The sequence below is a fragment of the Rhinichthys klamathensis genome, unplaced genomic scaffold (genome assembly GCF_029890125.1).
Source record: "Rhinichthys klamathensis goyatoka isolate OS25496 unplaced genomic scaffold, OSU_Roscu_1.1 h1tg000654l_1, whole genome shotgun sequence".
In the NCBI taxonomy this organism is placed as follows: Eukaryota; Metazoa; Chordata; class Actinopteri; order Cypriniformes; family Leuciscidae; genus Rhinichthys; species Rhinichthys klamathensis.
This window is the reverse complement of record NW_026607098.1, coordinates 621,526-648,325: the sequence shown is the minus strand read 5'-3', so window position 1 is coordinate 648,325 and position 26,800 is coordinate 621,526. Positions and strand designations below refer to the sequence as shown.

Genomic DNA, 26,800 nt, shown 5'->3' with positions numbered 1-26,800 from the left:
ATTACATGTATGGAAAAGACATTGTATGCGCATACATCATTGTAGTATGAGATATACAGATTGTGACACTATTTTAATGAGTTTTACGGTTGTAAAGAATATATATATACATTTTTAATTATATAAATTCTTTATAACAGTAAAACTCAATCAAAATAGTGTCACAATCAATGTAAATCTGTAATGGTCCTGAAACAGCCTTCATTTCTTTAATGCAAATTAAAATCAATTTTGGGGGTGAAACATGACCTGGACATTATTTGTATAGATTCATCCATCCATTTTTTTTAAAAAAATATTGCGCCCATTTAAACATAAGCTGACAATGTTCTTAAATGTTGCTTTGAAGTGAAACAGACAGTACTTTGTAACACACACACACACACACCTTGCAATCTGTGGCCAACACACATGTATGTTATGAACAGCCAACATATAACGCTGTGGCGTAAAACATCCATTCTCTGGTGCACACACACAAATTCTTAGACACCTTTGTGCCACATTAAAACACTCGTTCGTCTATTTCCAATCACACTACAATTAATTGCCTCTAAATTTCACACTTACACAAAACAAAACACCCCTTTACTGAGGCGTAGCTCAGGGAGGATATCAACAAGAAGCTAACACGTTAGCGCAACCCTCCCAAATCTACTCCACAAAATGCCTTGGGTAAAAAAAAAACAAATATCCATTTTCAAATGGTTCTAGCTCTGACTGACATCTGGATCCACACAGGAAATGACATCAGTCATTCCTGCCCCAATATCAATGGCAGTCACTGTGGCCGGTGTGGGTGGGTGTGTCCTACAGCCTGTCAGCTGATACATAGCTCCTCCCCCTTCCGGTCCACCCCGAGGTGTCGAAGGGAGGGAAATCACCATCAGAACCGTCAATCACGATCTATCAGCCAATGAGATCAGTAGGAGATTATTCCTGAAGAGGCAGGGCTGGCGGGCGTGGCCTGCAAGTTCCCCGACGAATTGGACCGTCTCATGTGAGGAAGGAGGTACGAGTCACTGCCCAGTTGGTGGACGTCGAACCGGTCCTCCTTTCTGTAAGCCAGACAGCGGCGGATAAACGCCTGCGGAGGACAAGAAACAACTCAGACTGTCGTGCCCACACATGCGTTTTAGGGCTGCATGATTAATCGCAATTTACATGTAATCGCACTTGAACCGATTTGGCTTATCGCAATTATGAAATCGCAAAGGCTGCGATTATTTTTCATGCGCAGCTTGTCAGTGATGTACAGCTCTGTAAACGCCTCTCCGTCTGAAAGCACTGAGTTTGAGTCACTTAAAGCAACACGCGTCACATCTTTCCAAACATGAGAAGCATTTATGAACCTCGTTTCCAACAAAAGACAACATTTAATAACATGCTTTTACTCCAAACTCACATCATAACGACAGTTGAGCTCATCCTTCTGCGAGATGATGTGCTTCTTACGCAGAATAAGGCAGTCGTGTGTTTATTAGTCATGTTTAACCAAAGCGTTTCAATCTTCTGTTTATTCAGCTACAGCGATGATAGGGATATCCTGGAGTGATGTGTGTTATTGTTCTTCTGCGGCGGGGCATATTTGGCGTGTGTGTGTGTGTGTGATGCCCTCTGGTGTTCAGATGGAGCAGCGTTTACTACCGATCAGCCGTACTTCACTGACAAGCTGCACATAAAATAATCTCAGCCTTTGCCAAATCGCGTGCAGTTTCATTGCGATTTTTTATTAGACATTACAAAGCATTAAAGCAATACAAACAAACATGGAAATGTTGACAAGATAGACGACATACACAAATAAGTTGCCAGGGTAACAAAAAAAGACAAGAATGCAATGCATTCACCTTAAGAGGACAAACAAGGATGAATATAGAGATGCAGTTTTCAATGCTTTGGGTTCATTGCAATTAATTGTGCAGCCCTAATGCGTTTCCATACACACTCGCAATACCGACCTTGGCCTCATTGCTAGCCACGGGTTTGGCAGGAAACTGCACCTCGGTGGCTTTCAGGATGGTGTTCTCTTGAAGGATGTCTTGCTGCGACTGATTATGGCCAAACGGCTACAGAATGACAAAAGATTCAATGCAGCTTCATCCTAAAAAGCAGTTTACATCAATAGCCGTGTTTCTAAACACTGAGCCTTACCTTTCGTCCATACAGGCACTGGAAGAAGATGACGCCCACAGACCACACATCTACTTTATTAGAGATCTTTGGAGGCTCTTTACCAACAACAAAACACTCTGGTGGCAAATACCTACAAAAAAAATAGAACATTTGATTTTGTTATAAAATATTTAAAATATTAGTTCGGAAAAATCGAGTTTTTTTTAAAATGGAACAGTTTATTGAACTGACAATAAAATGCATGTTTTTGATACATCAAAACTTGTATGGTTCACATAGTGAGAATATGGAGCTCATAACATGGGATAGTGGAGTTAAAAATAGTGGAGTTAAAAACATGGGAACTCAAACTGAGCAAAAGTATACTATTTGCTGCAGATGCTAGTATTTATATAATATGGCCAAAAAGTAAGATTAAATTCTGGTAGCTTGTAATGTAAATCAGTGAGATATTTGTAAAAGTATAACCGACTACTTGCATAAAATGCATATAAGGCCCCGTTTACACCTGGTACTAAGATGCGCTTTGGTCGATCGGATCGCAAGTGGACGACATTAAATACAGGTGTAAACGGGGTCTAAAACATTTTGAGAGTGTCCACTTTCGACCACTTGCTTTTAGAAAACACTCATGTGGTCGAATGTGTTCAAACAGCCACAAAAGACCGTCTACTGAACTAATGCGTGAACATTGTAGGAAGAGCTCTAGCCAGACGGGATTTAAACTTTGTCGACTGAAGACCCAAGTTTGATTTAAAGATGAAATGTATTTATGCTGCTCTCGGTGTGTTTTTCCAATGTCTCCGATCACGTTCATATGTAAATTGCCCGAGTTTATTTCGTCCATTAGATTGAAAGATCTGAAAAAACCCATACATTTACCAGCCCATAGACCCTCCCCTTGAAGAAATCAGGACAGAAGTGGTTGAAAGTGGACAAAAGAGACGGATTAAAACACCAGGTGTAAACGGGATTGTCTTCCTCGTCTACTTGTGATCCGATCTACCAAAACACATCTTAATACCAGGAGTAAACAGAGCCTAAATATAAGGATAATATCTAAATATTGGGGAGCCAAATGCATAATGCAATACAATGATGATTGACAGATGAACAAATGAACAATCCTCATAAGCCTGATGGATCATATTTGATGCATACATTTTAACATGATTTTCTTAAAACCAAAAAGAGAAATTTAAGAATCTTAAGTTTCACTCTAAAATGTCAAAATAAAAAAAATATAAAAGGTGGTCCATATAATTCTTCTGATGTCATATGGAAATTCCCAGGAAAATGCATGGCCAGATAAAAATGTGTACCTTAAAGGTATAGCGGAGGATCTTTCCGAATTTTAGAGAAGACCCGCCCTCTCCAATTTTTTTTAAAATGCACATGCGCAACACTCTATTTGCTCCCGAGAGGGAACGCCTATTAAACGTGTGCACGAGAGAGCATGATAGCTTACATTAACTTAAATGGATTTCTCCAAATACCATGACAAACTTTACCTGTCTAGTAGAATCTTCGCGACTGCGGCATCAGTGGGAAGCCCAACCTGTGCTTTTAGCGCACGCCAGCGTGTGAAATATTCACCCAAAATCACTCTGGTCTTGTTTCTATATTCTGCGGCCTTTCTTTTCTTATCATACACTTCTTAAACATTTTTTCTCTTTCGACCCTCAGCCATTTTCAAAGGAATGGCTGAAACCGTAACTCATCACACATAATACACCTGAAAGTGCGCATGCGCAGAAAGCGAAAACTACATAGGGACGAGCACGTACGACCGCCTTACGTAAACATCTCACCAGAATGATTGACACTTAGGTGGACCAATAGTATAGGCTACCCACCCGGAAAAAGAAAATCCTCCGCTATACCTTTAAATAAAATGTAAGCTGCCTTGGATAAAAGCATCTGCCAAATGCATAAATGTAAATGCAAAACCAGATGCATGACATTACTGTTATTCAGCCTGATTCCTGCCGTCTTATTTGATATGAGAGCTATGACACAGAAATGATTTTCAGTGAAAAACAACTGGTCTGTTCCTCACAAATTTTATGCTGCTATTTGGTCCTCTTTGGAGCTTTAGAGCTGATTCCTACATTTTCTGTTCCACAATACAAATATGTTTGGAATGACATGGGATTGAGTTTTTGGGGAAACACTGAAGTAATATGCACTAGAAAGCGCTGTGTTTTTAGCTGGACACTGACCAGTAGGTTCCGGCTCCCTGTGATGTCAGGTCCATCCCGTCCACTCCGTAGCTGTCGTCGTCCATGATTTTAGACAGGCCAAAGTCTGTGATCTTAATCTCCCCACATGCTGTTCCATCCACCAACAGGATATTTCCTGAGCAACCCAAAAAAAAAAACATACTTCCTATACAGCCTACATGACAAATAACAATCAACCATCCTTAAAAGGAGCATTTCTTGCACCAGTTCCCCATTCACACCATGAGCTACACGAACTATGCTAGTCTCTGACAAGAGTTCACATGTGAGAATGAAAGAGGGCATGGGCTGTGTCCGAAAGCTTAGGGAGCCGACCTGTTGCCTCGCTGCACTAGCGTTTGCGCACGACGGTACCTCACGAAACTGATTTCAGACAGACTTATGAGATAGCGCAACGGTTTAATGATCTAGAACAAAAAAGAGAGCGCTTTGGTGATAACTAAGCGAACATTTAATTACTAAAATAGTAATGAGTGGTAAAAGATGGTCAAAAATGTGTATTTGCACACAAACTGACCACTAACTTCCACCTTCATGCAGCATCTTTATTTTTTAGCATTGAATGGAACGCACAGGATTTTGGGGTAACACTTTACTTGAAGGGGTGTGCATAAGACTGACATGACACCTTCATAACCATGACATATGTCATGAATATGAACTAGGGTTTATGCATGTTTATGACAACTGTCATTAAGTGTCTTTCGCTCAATAATGACATTTTGAATGCAAATATGACATTGTTTAAGATGTCTTTGTTATGACACCTTGACATAAACCATAACATCATAACCTGTCAGTGTCTTTGTCATGACAACTTGACATTAAATTAAGTTAAACTGTCATGTGGTTGGTTTTGACATTGGCTGTCATAAGGCCATTATAACTGTGTCATGAATATTTTTCGTGACCTCAACGACAGTGGTACAAATTGAATTTGCCATTAAACAGTTATAATGGCTTCATGAAAGCCAATGTCAAAACCAACCACCTGACAGTTTAATGTAATGTTAACCAATCAAGCTAAGTGGTTTCTTAAGTTTGATAATTAATCTGCTATGTCATGTTTATGACAGGTTGTGTTGTCTTAGTAATGTCAAGTTGTCATGACAAAGACACTGACAGGTTATGATGTATTTGTTTATGTCAAGGTGTCATAACAAAGACATCTCAAACAATGTCATAATTGAGCGAATGACACTTAATGACAGTTGTCACAAACATGCATAAAACTTCCTTCATATTCATTACATGTGTCATGTCATGATTATGAAGGTGTCATGTTAGTCTTATGCACACCCCTTCAAGTAAAGTGTTACCGATTTTGAGATATCATAAGCAGCGAAGGATACATCTATGATGCCTTCAAAAATCGATCAGATGAAGGGATCTCAGACAGGATGTGACACGGTTATTGGATTCGGACGTGCCTTGTTTTTGTAGCACCGAATGCTGCCTATTGAGGCAGAGTTTTTCATCTTTCGGACACAGCCATGTTCTGTAGTAGAGCTCTGTGCCGGATAGATTTTTCATTCTCGCTCCTGACAAAAATATGTTATATTTGATCCCACTCCCATTTTGTCCCGTTCCCGCAGAGGAAGAGGTCTACGCAGATATTTCAGTCCCCGGTCCGGTTGGATTCTGTCTCGTTCTGGTGTCTAAAGGCCATTTTTCCAATTTCCAGACACAACCGATGCTTCAGATCTCCAGTGACAGACTTGTGCATGCCGTTATTATTAGATAATTATCATTTGTCATTTCTTTCTCCCGCTTCACGTACTCCTACCAGGGTGTGTTCACACTTGTAGTTTGGTTCGCTTGGTTTCTTTGGTCCGGACCACAAATAAAAAAAATGTTTAGTCCTGGTCATTACTCATTGGCATTTTAACACCAAACCTAAAGATACCAAATCTATGGGCAAAGGGATATGTTCACAACCTGATTGGTCGGCTTTTATTACATATTTATTTTGAGATGGCACTTACCGAATATCCAAAACAATGCTGTGTTGTGGGCTAAACACACTCATTATATATGTGTGTAGCCCTTTATATGATGGTGTTTTGACCAGCTGAGAACTCGAGAAGAGCTTATAAAATGTAAAGGAATCATGTAAATGTAAAGGAATCAAAACAGCGGCAGGAATCCCTCCGTCACACAAACCAAGATCTGCAGCGAGGAGACGCGGTTCTGATGCCTGTACTGAACTGTGATGAACAACATCGAGACTATGACGAGTAAAAACAGGTGTGCTTGAGCATTCTGTCCTTTTTAGGGTCGCATCCTGTGACATCATGTCCTGTTTTTGGTCAGTGTTGCGTTCTGAACCCCATCTTTTCAGCGGTCTCGGTCCACTTGTTTGGTTTAGATGGCAGCGTTCACACTTATTCAAATGAACTGCACTAGAGCAATCGCACCAGGGTTCGTTTTAATCCAACCAAACATGCCAAGTGTGAACACAGCCCCAGTATCTTTCCTCTCACAATTCAAAACTGGTCCCGCACCACACAAAGGTAAATTGTGCGTGTTGCATTCACCCGGTTTCAGGTCGTAGTGGATGATGGGCGGTTTGATCTCATTGAGGTATCGGAGGGCGTTGACTATCTGCATGATGATGGAGCGAGCCTCTTTCTCAGACATCAGCTTGTGTTGCTTCAGATAGAAATCAAGATCATTCCCCTCGCAGAACTCGAGAACAGTGCAGAATCTACAACAGAAACACATCAGGTCAACATTTGCATAGTTGCAAAAACTAGAGCAAGTAAAATGCACAAAACAGACTATTTGGAAATTGCCTACGTGTCAGTGTCCAGAGAAAAGTAGTCGTAAAGTTTGACTATTCTGGGATGGTCCAGTTGCTTGTGGATTCTGTATTCTCTACAGGCATGTCTGGAGTGGACGAAAACAAATGAGCGTGAAAAACTTGGGAGAGAGAGAGAGAAAGGAAATAAAAAAGGTGGGTGACATACTTGTGGTAGTTCTCTTTCTTCTCTTCTCTCCAGTTCTTGTTGAGCTGATGGATCTTCACAGCAGCATATCGTTGCTCGAACAGGTCGAATGCCTTCACACAACAACAGAAGACGGTTAATTAGGCGATTTTTCACAACACATATAAAGTAAGGTTAATAATTCTATGCTGTCTGTGAACATTTTCTAATGATTGGGTGTTTCATGCCACAGCTGTAACCATACGTTTTATATTACTATAAAACAGACTAAATATTATTTTTTTTGAAAATTGGTGACTTCTATGATATTGCATTTGCCGTTCGCATTAAGCAATGCAAAGCTTTGTGTAGTTTTACAATGGTTCAGGCTTATCAGTTTTTCTCTGTACAATTATTTCTGGTTTTACTGAGAATACTTCACAATATGAATGCTAATATAAATATCTGCATTTTTTTTACAAAATGCCCTGAAATGACTATGTAACAGTTTCATGATCAAATAATATTTGATAAAATCAAGTCCTGTTCAACATGTTTCTCAATGAAATATGTCAGATTACAGAAGTAAAATGGGTTGTGAAAATGGTTTGTTGTTGACTTTAATGTACACTAATGATTTTTTTATTGTTTCTGAAAGAAGTCTCTTCTGCTCACCAAGGCTACATTTATTTTTACAAAAAGATTATTAAAAGCAGTAATTATGTGTAAAATTATTACAATTTTAAATAACTGTTTTCTATGTGAATATATAGTAAAATGTAATTCCTGTGATCAAAGCTGAATTTTCAGCATCATTACTCCAGTTTTCAGTGTCACATGATCCTTCAGAAATCATTCTAATATGCTGATTTGCTGCTCATTTCTGATTATAATCAATGTTGAAAACCGTTTTTCCAAATTTCAGGAATCTTTGATGAATAGAAAGTTCACTAGAACAGCATTTATTTGAAACAGAAATCTGCCATTCAATCAATTTGATGTGTCCTTGCTGAATAAAAGCATTAATTTCTTTAAATGTATAAAAAGCACCTACTGACCCCAAACTTTTGAACAGTAATATATTTATGTGTTGAACAGGAGAGAACACAAACTGTATAAAAGTGAGTGCGTGCATCTAATAATAAAAAACGTAATACCTTATAAACTTCACTGAAACCTCCTCTTCCCAGCAAGTGTAACAGAAGATACCTTTCATTAAGGGTCGGATGGTCTTTAAACCTAAAAACACATCAGGCATATTCACACTTAAAAGATATTCTGAGATTAAGAGTGTTATTATTTCTTTTCAGATGCACATTATGGAGCAAACAGCAATTGTTGCAAAGAAAACTAAAATGGCAATAAAATAGTAAAAAAAAAAGGTATGTTTTACAATTGCAGTTTTTTAAGTTATAATCATGTCTGCAATCAGTCTTTAAACTGCACATGAAAATGTTGACCCAGACTTTTAATTCAGCACAGAGTTGATCTCAAAGTTGATCGCTGATTCTCGTGTACAGCCGATAGAAAAAACACATGCAATAACTGACAGCGGCACAAGTGTGTCTCTGATACAGCGTGCCATCTACATGCATGTAGGCAGCTCTGTAGTGTTTCTCTGCTCTTTCAGTCCCCTTATTTAAAATCTCCAAAAACAATATTTAAGATTTCATTGAAATAATTATATGTAATAAGAAGTGGGCGGGACATACTGAGAACTGTCCTCATTGTTGATTCTTTTAAGTTCTCGAATGTGCAGATTCCTCACGCGCTCCAACCGTTCCAGCTCCGCCTGAATCTCTGCCTCCTCCTGAACACACACACACGTTGGGTTTTCATGCGTTAAGAGAACATTTTCAAAAAAAACATAATTCTGTCTGATTTATAAGCTGTTTTCCTCATGGGGACCAAAAAATGTCCCCACAAGGACAAGGATTTCGGATATTGCCATCTTTTTGTCCCCATACCGTAGGATTTACCTGGACCACACACACACACACACACTCACTCTTGTACATCTATCTTTATGAGGACATTCATTGACACAATGCAATCTCTAGCCGATTACCCTAACCTTACTCATTACAACTAAGTGCTTAACCCGAACCCTTACCCTAAACCTACCCTTAACCTAATTATAACCTTATCCCTAAAACCAAGTCTTGACCCTCAAACAGGCCTTTAAAGAGCAACGTGCAGGTTGAATTTATAACTGAATTAATACTTGATATTGTCTGAAGAGGTCTTTTAAAAACACATATGTAGAAATTACTAATGAAATCTCATTTGATGTAGAGATTTTGATGAAAATGTGCTAGGCTCTGGAATACGCCTTTCCCGCTAGCAACGCGTCATATGACGTAGGCCGAGGCAAACAAGAGCTCGCGGTCAGCTGTAGTTAGAGCGGTAGTGAGAGACAGAGAAAGTTTTAGATCGAGTTTTAGAGATGCCATAATGGTAAATTGTTGTGTTTGTGCTGGTTGCACGAATTCCAGCCTGTCAGGACATCGTGTCCATCATTTTCCTTCTAGGAAAAACAAGGCTTTTCGTTCTTGGGTGCGTTTTGTGCAGGTGAAGAGAGCAGACTTCACTGCCGCGTCTGTCACCACACACTCGGTTGTTTGTAACGCACATTTCACTCCGGAGAATTATAGACCTGCTGGAGATTTTTTGCATCACAGACAGTGGTTTAATTAATACGGCTTTGCAAACATTGCATTTTGCTGTCTTGCTCTGCGGTGTTTCCAGTGTGAAGTATTTACACACAGCTCAATGCTATCCTGCTTGCTGGCTGCAAACTGCGGAATGGATTTCCTGAGGGGGGTCTCTGTGTCTCATTGAGCCGCGCCTCCGTTCAGGAAATCCATTCCACAGCTTGCAGCCAGCTAGCAGACTGGCCGGCGGGAATCACTTTTGGAGTCATTTCAGCAGGATATCGGATATCTCCGCAGGTTGGATCGGGAAAATCCGTTACATGAATTACACTGGTATCTGTCCCGATACCGACACTGGATCGGATCGGCCCCATCCCTACCTGTGGGCCATAGGCATGCTCGTCAACATCGGAGAACTCGGTTTCTTCATTCACATCCATTGTAACCTGAGCTTGAACTTGACCAGACTCCCTCGCCCATCGTCACTTCCGGTTAGTGCTTTATAGACGCGGAACTTATTTTATCACAATTTATCTCAAAATATCGTTAATGGCTAAATATATATTACTCCAGTTCAGAAAATCTAGTTGTTTTATCATCAACATACACTATACTATATAGGGGTGTCCAACCTGCATGTTGCTCTTTAAAGGGGTCTCAGAAAGTGAGGACCGGCCAAAATGTCCTCACTTTACTCTTTGTCCTCACTCCAATGGTCTAAAACTCAAACTGGTCCTCACAAAGATAGTCGTACAAGTACACACACACACACACACACACACGTATGAATGACAGATTCCAGTGAAAGGACAAAAAGACAGCTTAAAACATCCTTTCTGCAAGACTGCTTTTGCATGAAGCACCTCACTGCCTTTTAACCATATTACTCTGATGCTCATGACTGTGTGTGTGTGTGTGTATTATGTTTATATAGAGAGACTAACCTTTTTAAGATGACCCAGTCTCAGTTTGAAAATTTCTTCTTGCTCATGATACTCTGCCACAGTCAATCTGCACATTCAATACAGAAGCATTTCAATAATAGAACCATTTTGAAGACAATATTGCAGAAAACATTTGTACTTTTTTTCCTTATCTGCCTTTTCTGGATCTATAAATCATCCACGCTTGTATAACGATCTTAAAATGATGAATTGTGTCCTAATTATCTCATTTTAATAGCATTAGAAGTCAATGGGAAGTCTGCATTTCGAAGGCAAGAAGCGAGTGTGTGTGTGTGTGTGTGTTAATATCTCACAGCGTAGGCAGGCTGGGTTTGAGGAAGGGGTCGTTGTCAGCTCCATTGACTGCTTTGGTCTTTCTCTGTTTGGACTCATTGGGGGTCGGGCTCTGGGAGGAGGGTGTGCTGGGAGGTTTGCGCTTTGCTAGAAGTTTCCGCTGCCTCTCAATCTCTTCCCTCTGCTGGTTTACCCACTCTTGCTGCCTATTAAAACAGAAATAGAAAAATATTAAAACCCCAATAAAAAAATAATAATAACAGGCAAATGCAGGATAGAAAAGACTCGCCCTATTTTATTATTTACAATGGCAGATACTTTAATCCAAACTAAATGTACAATGCATTAACACCAATGTTTGTACAAAAAATGCAATATTTAATTCATTCATTAAAAGTTCACCAATATCCCATCTGGATTTCATTTATAGAATTATTTACAGACTAAATATAATGTCAAATTCTGTAAATTAGGGTCAGGCCTGAGGTCAGTGCATTAACTTTATGCTTTATGTCACATTTCGTCTAGTCTCAGCCTCAGATGTCACGCCCAGACCGTTGGCTGAACATCTGATGCATAAAGCTTGGTTCACACCACCAATGACACGCATGACAAAGCAACATGATCCCATTCATTTCAATGGAGAGCCAGCCATTTCCGGCGACGGGATGTAGCTTGTAGATATGCAAAAAAGTTGAGACATGTTTAACTTTATGTAAATGAAGAGCGACTTTCGGAAGCGACAACCAATAGGAGTGAAGAGTGCATGTGACCCGTCACTGCATCCTGTAGTAGAGTGTCAGTGGGTGATTCTCAAAACTCAAATTGATGCTTCCTCGTTTCCTCACTCCCACGTCCTCCAGCACGTGACCCAGAAACCGATCAAACTCAGACGTCTATAAGGACATCTCAATTCTCTAATTGCCACAAGGAGTGAGGATGCTTTCTGAGGAGTCATGAGCGATGACACACGGGTCTATCCTTCCCTCGCATCCTAAGGGGGTGGAGCTAAGACGCGAAAATGAAATGAAAACGAAGACGCACAAATAAGAAATGAGAAGCACCCAAAGGCAAGATGGAGGACAGGTTAATTTAAGCAGTCAGCAACTACTCTATAATTTATGATATGTCTCTGTGTACATACGGTGGTACTCGCTGTGTTGACGCTAGAGATGCACCGATTACAATTTTCTAGGCCGATCCCGATTCCGATTTTTCCTTGAGTTTGACCTGCCGATACCGATTTTAGCCGATTCGGATTTCATTTTTTCAAACCACTTTACAGCACACACAAATATTTATTTTCTATCTTCTCTTTAATAGAACATTTTGCATAGAACATTTTTTTTTAACAGATAATCGCTATAAAATAGAACTATATAAATTACTCCTGGTGTGGGAAATTCACACACATCTAAAGTGCAGTGTTATGGAACCATTTCCTTTTCACATCCAATATCCAAATAAAACAATTTGATATTTAGCAAACTAAACTTCTGTATGAAAACAGGTAATGACAATAAAATAATATGTAAATAACAAATAAAAATAAAATAAATATTGCCTTGCAGTATAAAGATATTTCTTTCTCTCTCACACACACAGGCCTATTGCAATCACTTGTACATCAATGGCAAGTTATATTTCTCAAACAGTTCTTCTTTCATCTGACACATGTCCAGCCAAGCTAAACAGGACAAGTGGGGCATGTGCAGGGAAACGATTGGGAAATAATAAAAACAAGTTTAAATGGGTAAATTTTCTATAAATATTTTTGTCTCTTCATTTTCTTTCTGACATAGCCTAGCCTACTTCAGTTCTTGTTAAAACACACCAGACATGCAGATTCTGTGCATTTTGGGCACTTTTTGGATGAAATCATATTTATTTTGTCCATCAAAAGTGTGCTTTCACTTAAATTGAGCGCAGCAAAAATGGACTCGATCGGCGCCGAAACCCGCGCTTCACTGTTGCTCACGCGACGCCCCTGCTCGACGCTCACGCGCTTCTCCGGCTCCCGTTGTGAATGCACTCATCGATTAACATGCACGCCACACAAAAAAAAAACGCGCTGCTCCCGCTTGCGGTGTGAAACGGCAGTAATTCATGAGGTTTCCTACATGTGCGCGTTTCGTGTGCACGTGTAATGCTGATGTTGCGCGATGTTAATCATGCGGCGCCCGAGTGCATTTGACCGGCATAAAATCGGATTATGTCAGACTGACCGGCCGGTCGCCGATCATGGCCGATCACGTGAAAATCGGCCGATTCCGGTCACCAGCCGATCAATCGGTGCATCTCTAGTTGACGCCGTTGAACTGAGGACATGCAGCGACAAAGTCAATGGCAGTGTGAACGCAGCTAAAGGCACACGAAAAGGGAAACATTTTGAGAGTCGTCATCTGATTGTTTGAATTCTATAGGATCTCTGGGAGACGTGTGTGTTCATAGACAGACTTAAAGGAGAACTCCGGCGCAAAATTAACCTTTGGTCTAATAAAACATTGGTACCTAGTCAACCGTTCTCTGAGATTTGTTTTCATGATAATCGAATGTAAAGAGTTTTATCTCTAAAAACTGTTTAGCGTATAACGCTAGTAATGGGGGCATTTAATAAGTAAAAAGAAATCGCTAGTTAATACCACTAACAAGGCTCAAAATAGCCCCACACGAACACAGTAACATAATGAGGGTCCCTACATGCAAAACGAAGCATTGAGAACTTTGTAAGTGTACAGACCGTTTAATAAGAAGATAAAGATAAAGACAGTCCACTTATACAGACAGGAGCCATCTTTGGAAAACAGTCTCGACTAATCAAAGCTTATTCGAATAAGCAATTTTATGATCGAATTTCAAACGCAGTTCGACTATTCGAAGATCGCGACTCATCCCTATTTACGGCATAGACCCATTAAAAGACGTCCAAGAGTCAATCTCTGTCATTGTTGGGACATTGACTTTATATTTTCACGCCCCTAAACACGATGCTGAACAAAGCGAACTGTGATTGGCTGCTTTTCATGTCAGTCAGACGGCCTCTGGGCGGTCCTTGGCCAATGAAAGCTGCTACGGAGTCCAGTATTTCTGCCGTCAGTCTGAAGGTCTGGTTACATCCAGGTCAAGCACTAAATGATGACAGTCCGTTTCTGCACTTTTTCCGTCCCAGACAAAGCCACACAAATTGAGTGTGCGTCTGTGTGCGACTCTTACTTGACCAGGTTCTGGAAGGCATATCCATCTGTCCACTGTTCTGAGTAGGACGCTCCGTGCCGGACTGTGGTGAAGTGCCCCAGACGCAGCCGGTCCTGCATGCTCTTTTTCCGGCAGGACTGCTTCTCTTGAGTGCTCTGGGAAGACGAGAACACACTCAAGAGTCACTCAACTACCCCTGACACATTAGAAATAAGCAGCTGTGAGCATATCAAACACAGCTCACCTTCTCAATGAGGAGTTTTTTACTCATCGTAGTGCATTTGTTCAGACGCTCCTTGAAACGTTCCAGCAGCTTCTGTTGCTCATCGATCTGTCTGCGGAGGTCACAGTTCGCCTGGGGAGAAAATATTAAAACCACTCAATTTCTGAACTCAAACGGCACTTTGTGATTTCTACATAAAGAGAAAACTCAAGGACAGGTGACACTCAGATGCTCGTCTGTTTGTTACTCACCCTGAGTAGATCATCTATTCTGCCCTCTTTCTTCTCAAGGTCAAGATTCTTATTGCTCTCAAGTGCAGCCAGTTTCAACAGTGTCAAATCCGTCTGAGAGCAGAGAAGGAAAGAGAAAGAGAAATGAGAGAATCCATGTCCTATCCATGTCATCATGTGTTATCGAGTCACAGTAAACTGTGCATCATCCAGTGCAAGCGAGCTTGTTTAATAGCATCAGAACATGTAGTACACACATATAACTGCGTCAAAGTATGTTTGCCAGCGCATGCAGTGCACACATTTAACAGCATCAGCGCATGCAGTGCTTATTTAACAGTGTCAGAGCGTGCAATGAATATTTTTAAGAGTGTCACTGTGCCTGTTAAAATGTCACTATGCTGTGCAAATTATGATGTAACCGTGTCAGTGTACAGCGTGCAGTATTAGAGTGAGCTCATTTCACAGCATCAGAGCATGTTGACCTTGTTTATCAGTGCCAGCGCATTGCACACATTTAACAGCATCAGTGTGTGCAGTGCTTATTTAACTGTCATGTGCAGTGTAAGTTTAGCAGTGTCAGGCTGTGCAATTAATATTTTTAACAGTGCCACAGTGTGCCGGTTAAACTGTCACTGTACAGTGCAAGTTTTAATGTAATCGTATCAGTGTACAGTGTGTATTTTTAAGAGCATCAGTGTGAGAGTGAGCTTAGAGTGCCAGAGCATGCAGTGAACACGTGTGTGACAAAGAACCTTGAACTACTTGAAAGTGTCACTGTATGCAGTGCATATTTAAATGTCAGTGTGCATTGCACATTTCAGTGACTTACGTTTGCAGTGCATTCGTGCAGTGCACGTTATATTGTCCAGTGCAAGTTAAACAGTGACAGTAATATTCAGTGTGCATGTGCAACGGTGTCATGTTGACCTTGTTCAACAGTGCCAGTGTATGCAGTGCACACATTTAACTGCAGAGCATACGGTGCTTATTTAACAATAGCAGTGTGCAATGAATGCTTTGCAGCGTCACAGTGTGCAGCGCACGTTTCACTGTGTCCAAGCGTACAATTCACGTTTAACAGTGTCTCAAAGTGCAACCGAGTGCAGTGCACACACATAAGCAGTGTACAACAGTGCAGGCCGGTCGCCAAGGGGGGGCATTAGGGGGCCGTACCCCCCCAGATGACACAACGTGCCCCCCTAATCATATGGTCATTGAGCAAACTTACTATTGAGAGCAAATAAACGTATCCACGTATTCCATAACGAAATGTCGTCAGCAGCATGAAGCACACAGGTGCACTAATCTCTGTAACTTTAAATAACACATTGTCTTCAGAAATATGAAAATTAGTCGGAGCGTGTAAGGCTCTGCGGAAGGCTTACCTTCCCCTGGCCAAGCGGGCTTGTTGAATTTTCTGATTCATTTGCCTGCTAAAAACAGCTTACTGTTTCCACGTAAAAAAAAAAAAAGGTAATTTTTCTCAGAATTGCGTGATATAAAATCAAAATGGCAAGTTATAAAGTCAGAGTTGAGTGATATACAGTCACATTTGCGTGTTATAAAGTCAGAATTGTGAGAAAAACTCTGAATTGAGGGAAATCCATGTGAGAATTGTGAGATAAAAAGTTGCAATCATCTTTTAATTTTTTTTATTCCGTGGCGAAAACAAGCTTCCATTTACTTCTGATTGCTTTTAGAGGGAAAAGCTGTCCATAAATGCTGGTCTAGGATCAGTTTTCTCCGTAATAAAAGAATATTGGCTAAACTCCGGTGTTTTGAGCGGTGAGTGGATTAGTTCTACGCGCGTGCAAAATAATCCTCTCGTTATAATAAGCAGTTAGGCTATGCAAATAAGGCATTATTGTGTATCAGCTTTACTGATAGCCTAGGAACTTTGTGAGATCGCGATGAAGTTGTATAACCGCTTTTTAAAGATAATAAAATAGGCGCTCTTTGCGAGCTTTCTGCCATGTCATGATCAGAAACTTAATATTTAGTGTTTTGGTGTTGTTTAAATATAGAATTTGGTCTATTTCAGTTATATATAGACTAAATAGGGGATGTTATTGTTTTTGTGACTGTCTGTTTTGTAGATCATAAAAAGTGTGCCCCCCCCATGAAAATGAAATGCCCCCCCATTCTATATGTTCTGGCGACGGCCCTGCAACAGTGTCCTGCACACTGACAAGTTTAACCATCAGAAAAAGCAGGGCATATTCGATAGTGCGCAAGCAATAGTGACAAGTATTACCTGGACACTTCTGCTGCTAATCTGTTTTGAATTCATCATGTGATCCATGAAACACAGGCTGGTGGGTGAGGAGCTGTTCTGTCTGACCTGAAGAGTGAAAAACAGCGACATTTGTAAATATAAGCATCACTGGTTCCTTGCTGATGTTTAGATCTTCCTCACGACTTACGATAGCCCCAGGTGCAGAGTGAGAGTTCTGTGGCGAGCGCAGGACCGGAGGAAGACCCCTGACTGGACTTGATCCGTTTCCTCCTTGGAACTTCAGGAAGGAGATATGCCATGTTTTTTAACAGCACCACACAGCATACTAACAAGGATGTGGCGTCATCACAATGTTACCAATTTCACAACTCCACAAGTCAAAACATCTCCTAAAGCGAGCAGCCATTACACGATGAAAAAGCAGCAGTACTCTGACTAAAAGCTCTCTGACACCTGACTGACATTTAATACACAGCTGACTAAACGCAGAGTCATCCACACAAAGCTTTACTCACATCAAAATAATCGCTGATCTTGGGCCCTCGCCCGGAAGACTTTCCTGAAAAATATAAAAAAACAAAGTATGGTCAATGGATACAATCACTTTTCTGTGAGTGCACTGCTTTATTTCCATGCTAATAATTTAATGCTGTATTTTCCAACAAACATGAAGCATATGACTCTGATCCTGGATGTTTTCCAAAATGCAGGTCTGTTAACTGAAAAATGTAGTTGTCAAACAAACTATTATGTCTCCTTAAGCTTCATTCATAAGCACAGGAAGTCAACGTTACCTTGACTGCTCTCTGATTGGTTATCAACCTTCCTCTTTCTTCCCCTGGATGACTCGGAGTGCTTCTTCTCTGGAGTCTTGGGAAAACAGGAAAAAGCATTACTTTTTTATTCAATCAATTCTTCCATTCACTAAATCAATACAAATCAATATAAGTGCTTTGGGTAAGTTCCATCTAAAGCTGAATTCAGGCCTCAAAGGAGTCATAAAAGTTTCACCAAAGAGGCTTCCAGACATCATTTACCATGTCATTCCAAACCCATTTGACTTTTTTATTAATATCCTGCTCCTTTCAATGTAATAAATGTGAATATGAACAGGTGCAGTCAAGCTTCAAAATGACAATCATAAAAGCAATTCATAAGAGTTTTGCGCTTAGAAAACAAAGAATAAAATTGCATTGCAGGAGGAACTCAAAAATAAGTTATTACTGAAAATCTTCTCTCCACTACAGCTTTTGAATTATGCCACGTCAACTTTAACATCTAAGATATTATATCACATAACTGTATTTTATATATATATATATATATTAGTGCTGTCAAACGATTCAAATATTTAATCACGATTAATCGCATTAATGTCATAGTTAACTCGCGATTAATCGCACATTTTTATCTATTCTAAATGTCTCTTGATTTCTTTTTGTCCCATTATTTTCTCTCATTTTAATGCTCTCATCAACATGGAAAAGTGGATCGGCTTGCTTTGTGCAAATGTTTTGGTGAAAACAACATTGACAATACTGTGTTCAATTTCACACTAACATTCTCACTTGGAGCAAATAATCTCTCACACAATGTAACACTGTCCATCAATAAAAGGGTGAAAGAAATACTGACGATTGACGAGGGGGCGGAGTGTGTGTGTGTGTGTGTGTGCTTGCCCATCAAGTGGTATTCAGACTGGACGTGCTGCGATGATGATAGCTCAGTTCACAACGACAAAACACACAGATCACTTTGGTCTCGTCAATGGAACCATTTGGCAACTTTTTAAAAGTAAACTTTCAATTCAGAATCTTATTCTTATTGGCATCCATTTCGGCGTCTCGCGCTCGTCATCCACTCAAAATGTAACGTTAACCAACTATTTGGCCGGCTTGCAAGCACAAACAAGTGTGTGCGGCGTGCCTGTTGTTTTGTTTACGGTCTAGCTAGATCCGCTTGCGCTTTGGTCGACGAAGCAGCAAAACGTCCTCGCGCGCATTGACATGAATGGGTTTCATAGCGCAGCGCCGCGCATGCCACGTCCTGTTGCAAAAGCATGTGAAAAAAACTACAAAGTTTGCTAGGCCAAAAAGACTGTTAATCGCGCGATAAAAAAAATTGACGCCGTTAAAATGGGTTTGCGTTAACGCCGTTTATAACGCGTTTAACCGACAGCCCTAATATATATATATATATATATATATATATAAAATTTTAAAAAAGTATAATCACACAGCACAAAATGAAAATCGTCAAACTTACTGAATAGGCAGGCGATCCTCCTTTCTTTATGTCAGAGTTCTTTATGGGAAAAAAGTACTTTTTAAACACATGGACAAACTGTTGAAACTGTTCAATCAATATAAAGCTATAAATATAAAATGTCAAATCTTTGAGTATACATGTCCATAAAGTTCACCTCAGACTCCTTGTCACTAGATGACCCCAGGCTGCCAAAACTGTGACTAGAACATTCGTTATTGTTCAAACCCTAGAAAAAAAAACAATATAAAGCAGGTTTAGTCCAGATCATGACAGAGAGCTCAACAATTTTCAAAATATTCACACTGATTTCACTGGTGAAACAAAATTAAAGGGCTCCTTTTATGCCTTTTTACATGTCCAACTTCCTTTAGGTTGTAAATTAATGTTGCAGTTTGAGCATGAAACCGTCTGAAGGAAGTTCTTCTCTATATCAGTGTCAGTGTTTCTGAACTCCCTGAAACGCCTCCATTGTAGTCTTGAGTTTTCTTCCAGGAACGAACACGTCACAATATTCCTCATTTAAATAATTCCTGCCTAAGGCATGTGCAGGTGAGGCCTGAGTTGCGTTAGTAGTGTGTTGAAACGCGCTGTTATGGTACATTTTCCAAACATGCTTGATGCTTGAAGAGGTTGACCAATCACAACACACTGATCCAGCTGACCAATCAGAGCACATTCAGAGCTTTTCAGGAGGGGCTTCATAGAGACAGGAACTAAACTGACAGACGCTCAAGCGTTACAACAGAGATGCTCGCTACGACAATGTCGAATATGTGAAAAATTGTTTTTTTTTTAACATTCAAGCATGAAAACCTAATCTAATAGAGCCCAAAAACAAAATTAAGACTTTGAAAAAAGACATAATAGGTCCCCTTTAAGCAATATTACGACTATAATGTCATTACAATAGTTTCATTTTGGGTTCTTGCAAGTATGTGAGTGTTACAAAATATGGTTTTAATAGTCTTTGATTTAAACTACAACAGCTAAAACTGTGTTAGACTTGGTAAGTTCACTTCACTTCACAGTGAATCGATTCAATCTTTTATTCAATGATTCAGAATAAAGTCCATGCATTGGATGTTTCAATCCTTTACCAAAAAAATAAAAAATTATATGTAGGTAAATTTAGCTTTTTATTACTATATATTGTTGAATTGATGCACATACAGTGAGCAGATTCTTATTGATGTTCATTTAGTGAAAAATTCAAATGAAATGAACTAGTGTGGGAAACATTTCAAATAGCTTTATACTTTTTTATACATTAAACATCGTTTAATTAGTTGAATGATGCTTGAATGATTCAGTTTAAAGAAAACAAAAATAACCCATTTTGCCATTTTAGAGAAAGTATCAACATATCTAAATTATATTCAAATTAATAAAATGTAAATAATAACTTATAATTACATGATGCTGCACATGTGTGTGTTGTGTTTGCATGCGTGTGCATTACTTTAGGTCCCCCACTCGCGCTCCCTGTGCTTCCTCCTGTGTTTCCACTAACTGCCCCGATGAAACGTGCCTCCAAGAGCTCCTGCCGACGTGGATCCAGGGAATGCAGCTCATCCATTCCTACAAACACAGACAGACATGTCACACACACACACACACAGGTACACAGGCTTCAGGTTCGGGACGGGTGTGATCATGGTGACGCATCCTCCTGGAATCTTACGAGACCTTCAAGTCATTGTTTTCTGATCCTATGCCACCCTAAAAGAGCCAAAAGATCATACTTCTTACTGATTTGAAGGCACACCAAGAACTTAGGTTGTGTTCACACTTGTAGTAAAAAAAAAAAAAAAAAAAAAAGTAGTCCTGGTCCGCTTAGCGTTCACATTGGCATTTTAACACAGAATACTGAACCTAAAGGCATAGGGATTTGCTCACAAACTGATTGGTCGGCTTTCATTATATATTTCCCGAAGAAACTTTTTACAAAGCAGGCACAGAACGCACATGCTAGTTACCGGTAACAGTCGCTAGTTGTTCAAGCGCAGCTTTTTGGCCGTGACGCAGCCGACAACACAGTCAGCTTTCGTCCTCACTAGTTCTTTGATATCGGCTTGGTGTGTCCCGGCCTCAAGACGTCCACCATCCTTCAGATCTGACTATGCTCAAGCTTCTTAAAACCCAAAAAACACGCATCTGCTCTTTTAGCCATTTTCATTTTTCATGGCAAACTTCAGCACAGCTTCTTCCTGCGGGAGTCAGAATGACAAACAGGAAGTACAACGAGAGGTTTCCTGCTCATTATCAGCTGATGCCACTGACAGTTTAGCTCCATTCATCTATTTTAGTCTCAGAAAATAATGACGACACAATCTACAGAAAAAAAACAAGTAAATAGAATGAGTATTTTTCACATGCCACTGTAACCGCAATATCACACCTTCAATTTGGTGACATAGACTACTCTACATACACTACCGTTCAAATGTTTGGGGTCAGGAAGATTTCAAATAAATTATAATAATTAATACATTTATTCAGCAAAAGACTTAATTAAACAAAAAATATTTACATTTCAATTAATGCTGTTCTTTTGAACTTTCTATTCATCAAAAATCCTGAAAAACATTCAGCACAGTTTTACAAAAATTATTAGCCAGCACAACTGTTTTCAACATTGATAATAATCAGAAATGTTTCTTGCTCATTAAATCATCATATTAGAATGATTTCTGAAGGATCATGTGACACTGAAGACTGGAGTAATGATGCTGAAAATATAGCTTTACCATCACAGGAATAAATTACAATACATTCATACCTATTTTTTACTTTATTTTTGACTAAAATGTAAATTTAGTAAGTAGAAAATAATGTTCTTTTAAGAATTCTGATGTAAAGAAATTCTATACCAGTTATTTTCAATGAATAACAATTTAAACTGGGCTCTGTTCCTCACACAACGCTCTTGTACGACTTCATAAGACCTATCATTGTGTATTAGTTAGTTATACATGGGTTTTTGTGCAGTCTACATGAATTATTGCTGAATTGGGGGGGGGGGGGGGGGGGGGGGGGTATTGGAACAACGTGAGAATGTGAGTAGCCTAAATAATGAAAGAATTACATTTTTGGGGGGTGAATGAACCATTCCTTTAGTTTAACATGTTTGACATGATCTGGCACCAGAAGCCCAGTGACAGAATTCATCATTGATGCCGCAGCCAAATGGCCCCGTTTCTTCAGCACATGAGAATACAGTATCAGCAGCCGAGAAGACCAATATGAATCATCATTATAAAACCTGTCTAAAAGAATCATCTGGTCTTCAAACCTCATTACAGTGACTAGACGAAACAGCCCGGGCTCACTTGTGTTCTCCAGCCATAATCACCTGCGCACTGGAAGCGTACGACACCACTGCCATGATAAGATTCGTGCCAGAAAGAGCTACAAGCCAAAGAGATCCCAAGATGGTGGATGGGTGGAAAATTATGAAGGTCAACAGGGCAGGAAGAGCACAGCTGCCCAGATAAAGGACATTAATGACAAATCAAAATACTAGGAATGAGTATACACAAACCTAAGGCCACGTCTGGTTTGGCAAATAACCCAAGTACCGCTTGGCAACATAAGAGAGACACCAGATCCGAACATGCAGAAGGTGGAGTGGAAAAATGTGTACAAGCAAATGACCAGGAAACAAACAAAACCACATCCTAGTGTTTGCAGCTGACTGAATTCAGAGCCATCAAGATATCATATTATAACCCACCTTCTTACGGATGATTATTAAAAAACATGGTAACACTTTACAATAAGGTTGCGTTTGTTAACATGAATTATCAGTGAGAAATATTTCCAAAGCATTTATTAAACTTTCATTTTAATCCCAACAGTCTCTGTCTGTGCTAATATTATTTAATGAACCTGAGCTGACATGAACTAACAGTGAACAGTTGTATTTTTATAACCTAACTTTAACAAAGGATGTATTATATTTCCTGTGGAAGTACCATGGTATGATCTTGCTCATTTTTTACAGCTACTTTTATATCTGATGTTGATTTGATTTTAATAACAGCCAATTGTTTAAAGTGAGAATTTATTTCAGTCATTCATTCAAGTGAAGGATTTAAAATAAAGGGATGAAACATCAACCATTTGTTTTACATGCTCAAAAATTCATTCCTGGGGCAAATCTTAATTCTACTTAATTTCTATTAGTATCAGGCGTTAATAGCATTGCACTTCAATATATACACTACTGCTCAAATATATGCTCACCACAGCTGGATCTAATGAATCAAAAATACAGTAAAAACAGTAATATTGTGAATTATTATTACAGTTTAGAATATCTGTTTTCTGTTGTAATATTTTTTTTTTCCTGTGATCAAACTAAGCTGAATTTTCAGCATCATTACTCCAGTCTTCAGCATCACATGATCCTTCAGAAATCATTCTAATATGATGATTTGCTGTTCAAGAGACATTTTTTTATTATTATCAATGTTGAAAACAGTTGTGCTGCTCCATATTTTTGTTCAACCAGTGATACATTTTTTCCGAATTCTTTGATGAATAGAAAGTTCCTTTTTTTTTTTTTTTTTTTTTTTTTACATTATCCAGTATAGATATCCACAACATGGTACTACATCCTTAACCATTGTACTTTTTGGTTTGACAAGCAGGTAAAAGATTACACTTTTTCAAATCATTTAAAAAAATAAATAAAGGCAGAGCATGCATTACATGGCTGAGAACTTATTCTTGGACATGAGAATCTGAGTAATGCATTAACACACATATGATATTACACTCATCAGTGCACATATGCATGTGTTTACAGCACATATTAACACAGACCAGCCTTATAGTCACTGGTGCACTTAATACAGGAAGCACTTAAAGGTCCATTAATTTCTTCAAAAACACATCAAAAACTAAATTTTGCAAAACCACTTAATCTGAAAAAGTACTAGAATTTAAATCAGATGTGTATCAGACGGTCTTTTGCTTAGTGGATCAAAGTCATCCAGATGATTTCAGGGAAAAACCTGCAAGTCAAGCTGCAATAACACAAAAATGACCAAAAAGAGTCAACAGCTCTCCAGCACAAGAGCATTGCATGAATTAGCCTAGATAAATAAATAGGGCTGAAACTCAATCATACAAATTCATGTTAATCAGATGTGTCCAACATTTTACCTACGTATAAAGCATTTCTGGGCCACTACATGACATGCACTAAGTGCTAGATAAATACATCAATACTTTCACCCAGAAAAACACAAAATCATGTTTATTGTAATAAAATCCAGGAAGTTCTCATGTGCATTGTTGACTTCATTCGCAAACATTTAAAATCAACTTGAGTTAATTGATTGAACCGCCTACCTATAACATTTGTTATTGCATGCATGCAATCATACACTCTCAAGCACAAAAACATCAACTCATAATGTATCATATACTGGCTGTGCCTCAAAAGCTAGTAAACAGACAGCAGTTTGTGCCATTGTATTGCATGCATGCATAAATGACAAATGCATACAGTCAACCTTAAAAATGTCAACTAATGTTTGTCAGGCTGTGTGTCTACCAACCTAGACAGCATTTATGAGCCATAGCATGACATGCACAGAGCAACTCGTGTTTATCAGACACTGACAGCATCCTAAAAGCTCCCTATCTAGTTTCTATCTAACGTTACCTAACATTTTTGGGGCTGTTGCATTCCATGCATGCAGTATACATTCTCATGATTATCAGGTTCAGACTGTCTCATTTGCGAGCCATTGCATGATATGCACTAAGTGCTAGATAATTAAATCAATACTTAACCATAAAAACACAAAATCATGTTTATTGTAATGAAATCCAGCAAGTTCTCTATGTGCATTGTTGACTTCATTCTCACACATTAAACATCAACTTGTGTTGATATTGAACCGCCAATCTATTTTAGAGTAATTTATAGCATAAGAGCTAGAAAAAATAAACTTAAGCATAAAAACATCAACTATGTATATCATTTACTGGCTGTGTCTCAAAAGCTAGTAAACAGACAGCATTTGTGCCATTGCATTGCATGCATGCATAAGTGACAAATGCGTACTGTCAAAATTAAAAATGTCAGCTAATGTTTGTCAGGTACTGGCTGTGTCTACCAACCTAGACAGCATTTTCGGGCCGTTGCATTCCATGCATGGGTGATAAACATTCTTAAGTTTATCAGGTACAGACTGTGTCTCATTTGCGAGCCATTGCATGACATCCTACATTAAAGATAAACATACACTCTGAACCTCAAAAACATCAACTCAATTTAATCAGACTGGCTGTTTCTAAAAAGCTAGCGAGCTGCCTACCTAGACACAAAGACAGCATTTTGTGGGCATCATAAAAACAACACAAAAATAAGCACCTATGATGCCCAAAAATGCAGTCTGAGAAGACGCCTCGCTAGGTTGAGACACAACCAGTGACTGAGTCCCCTAATATGTGACCATGGGCATCCTCCTCACGTCAAATGAACCGTGTAATCAACACACAAAGCGACAGGATTCCACCGCAAACGGTTTAAAACACACCAGCTCATCTCTAGGACTCGATGCTAGTTATAAAAACACAGAGAGACACAGTCAGCAGACGAGAGATCAGCGGCCTCCGACACGACCGCTTCGATTAAAGGCCAGATTTACTCGAAATCACACGTCAATCGAACACAATCCCGACCGATTTCACATGAACAGACTTTAAATTGATATTCACACCGGCTTTACCTTCTTTATGCCTCCTCTGAGCGCAGATATCGAGCGGAGAAACTGAGCCCGGGGTCGGAGATCCAGTCGAGAACTGAGAGCAAGATGGCGCTCCGTCCAAACTTCCACTGCTGTTGCTGTTACTTTGGACACTCATGAAGACACTTTCCCCCGCGAAGAGCGCATCGCACACACGATCTCCGCCAAATCACACCTGTGTGTGTCTAATGCATCATGCACGAACACTGATAATCAATGCAAGGCTGCTCATGTTTTCAGCTCCGCACTGCGCACTGAGATCCTCACTAACTCACTCTCTGTGTGTGTGTGTGTGTGTAGCCGATGCATGACGCCAGTTGCAAAGGTTACACACACATCAGTGCAAAACTTCAAATCCACGTTTGATGCTTCAACCCTTCTAGCAAATTCTATTAAATATGAATAATATGATAAATAGTCTATGAGCATATGTATGAGCAGATATTAATACTCACCAAATAATGCATCCATAAACATATATGCAATACAAGATATATGCAATATTGAGTGGACTTGATATTTTGTTTTCCCAAATAGAAACAGGAGCGCAGCTAGAATGAGTGGTTAGTTATTGTCCAATAATTATTCTGAAATATTTGATGATATTACAGTATTAAAATATTTTAAGATAACAGTTAGGTTACTCTTTATTTTAAGGTGTCCTTTTACATTTAAGTACTGAG

General features: G+C 39.4%; 1 protein-coding gene across 1 annotated transcript; it reads right to left on the bottom strand.

The window, feature by feature from the left end:
- Positions 1-293: 293 nt before the first annotated feature.
- Positions 294-26,415, bottom strand: tlk1b (tousled-like kinase 1b). The gene is made up of 22 exons (XM_056241564.1): positions 26,100-26,415; positions 20,813-20,931; positions 19,508-19,579; positions 19,351-19,389; positions 17,880-17,955; positions 17,601-17,644; positions 17,273-17,362; positions 17,104-17,190; positions 14,868-14,960; positions 14,638-14,748; positions 14,412-14,548; positions 11,219-11,404; positions 10,905-10,971; positions 9,019-9,116; positions 8,464-8,545; positions 7,349-7,440; positions 7,179-7,268; positions 6,917-7,086; positions 4,359-4,494; positions 2,155-2,266; positions 1,962-2,069; positions 294-1,087 (listed from the first exon to the last, which is right to left on the bottom strand). Exons 1-22 carry the CDS (start codon positions 26,233-26,235, stop codon positions 923-925), a joined length of 2,310 nt encoding a protein of 769 aa, XP_056097539.1. The 5' UTR covers positions 26,236-26,415; the 3' UTR covers positions 294-922.
- Positions 26,416-26,800: the final 385 nt, after the last annotated feature.

Bases quoted from the DNA above. Each gene is read 5' to 3' on its own strand.
- tlk1b (XM_056241564.1), bottom strand. From the start codon at position 26,235: ATGAGTGTCCAAAGTAACAGCAACAGCAGTGGAAGTTTGGACGGAGCG. The intron at 14,549-14,637 runs GTGAGCTGTGTT...TCGTCTTCCCAG, and splicing joins AAAAACTCCTCATTGAGAAG to AGCACTCAAGAGAAGCAGTC. The intron at 9,117-10,904 runs GTTAGTCTCTCT...GTGTGTGTTCAG, and splicing joins GACTGGGTCATCTTAAAAAG to GAGGAGGCAGAGATTCAGGC.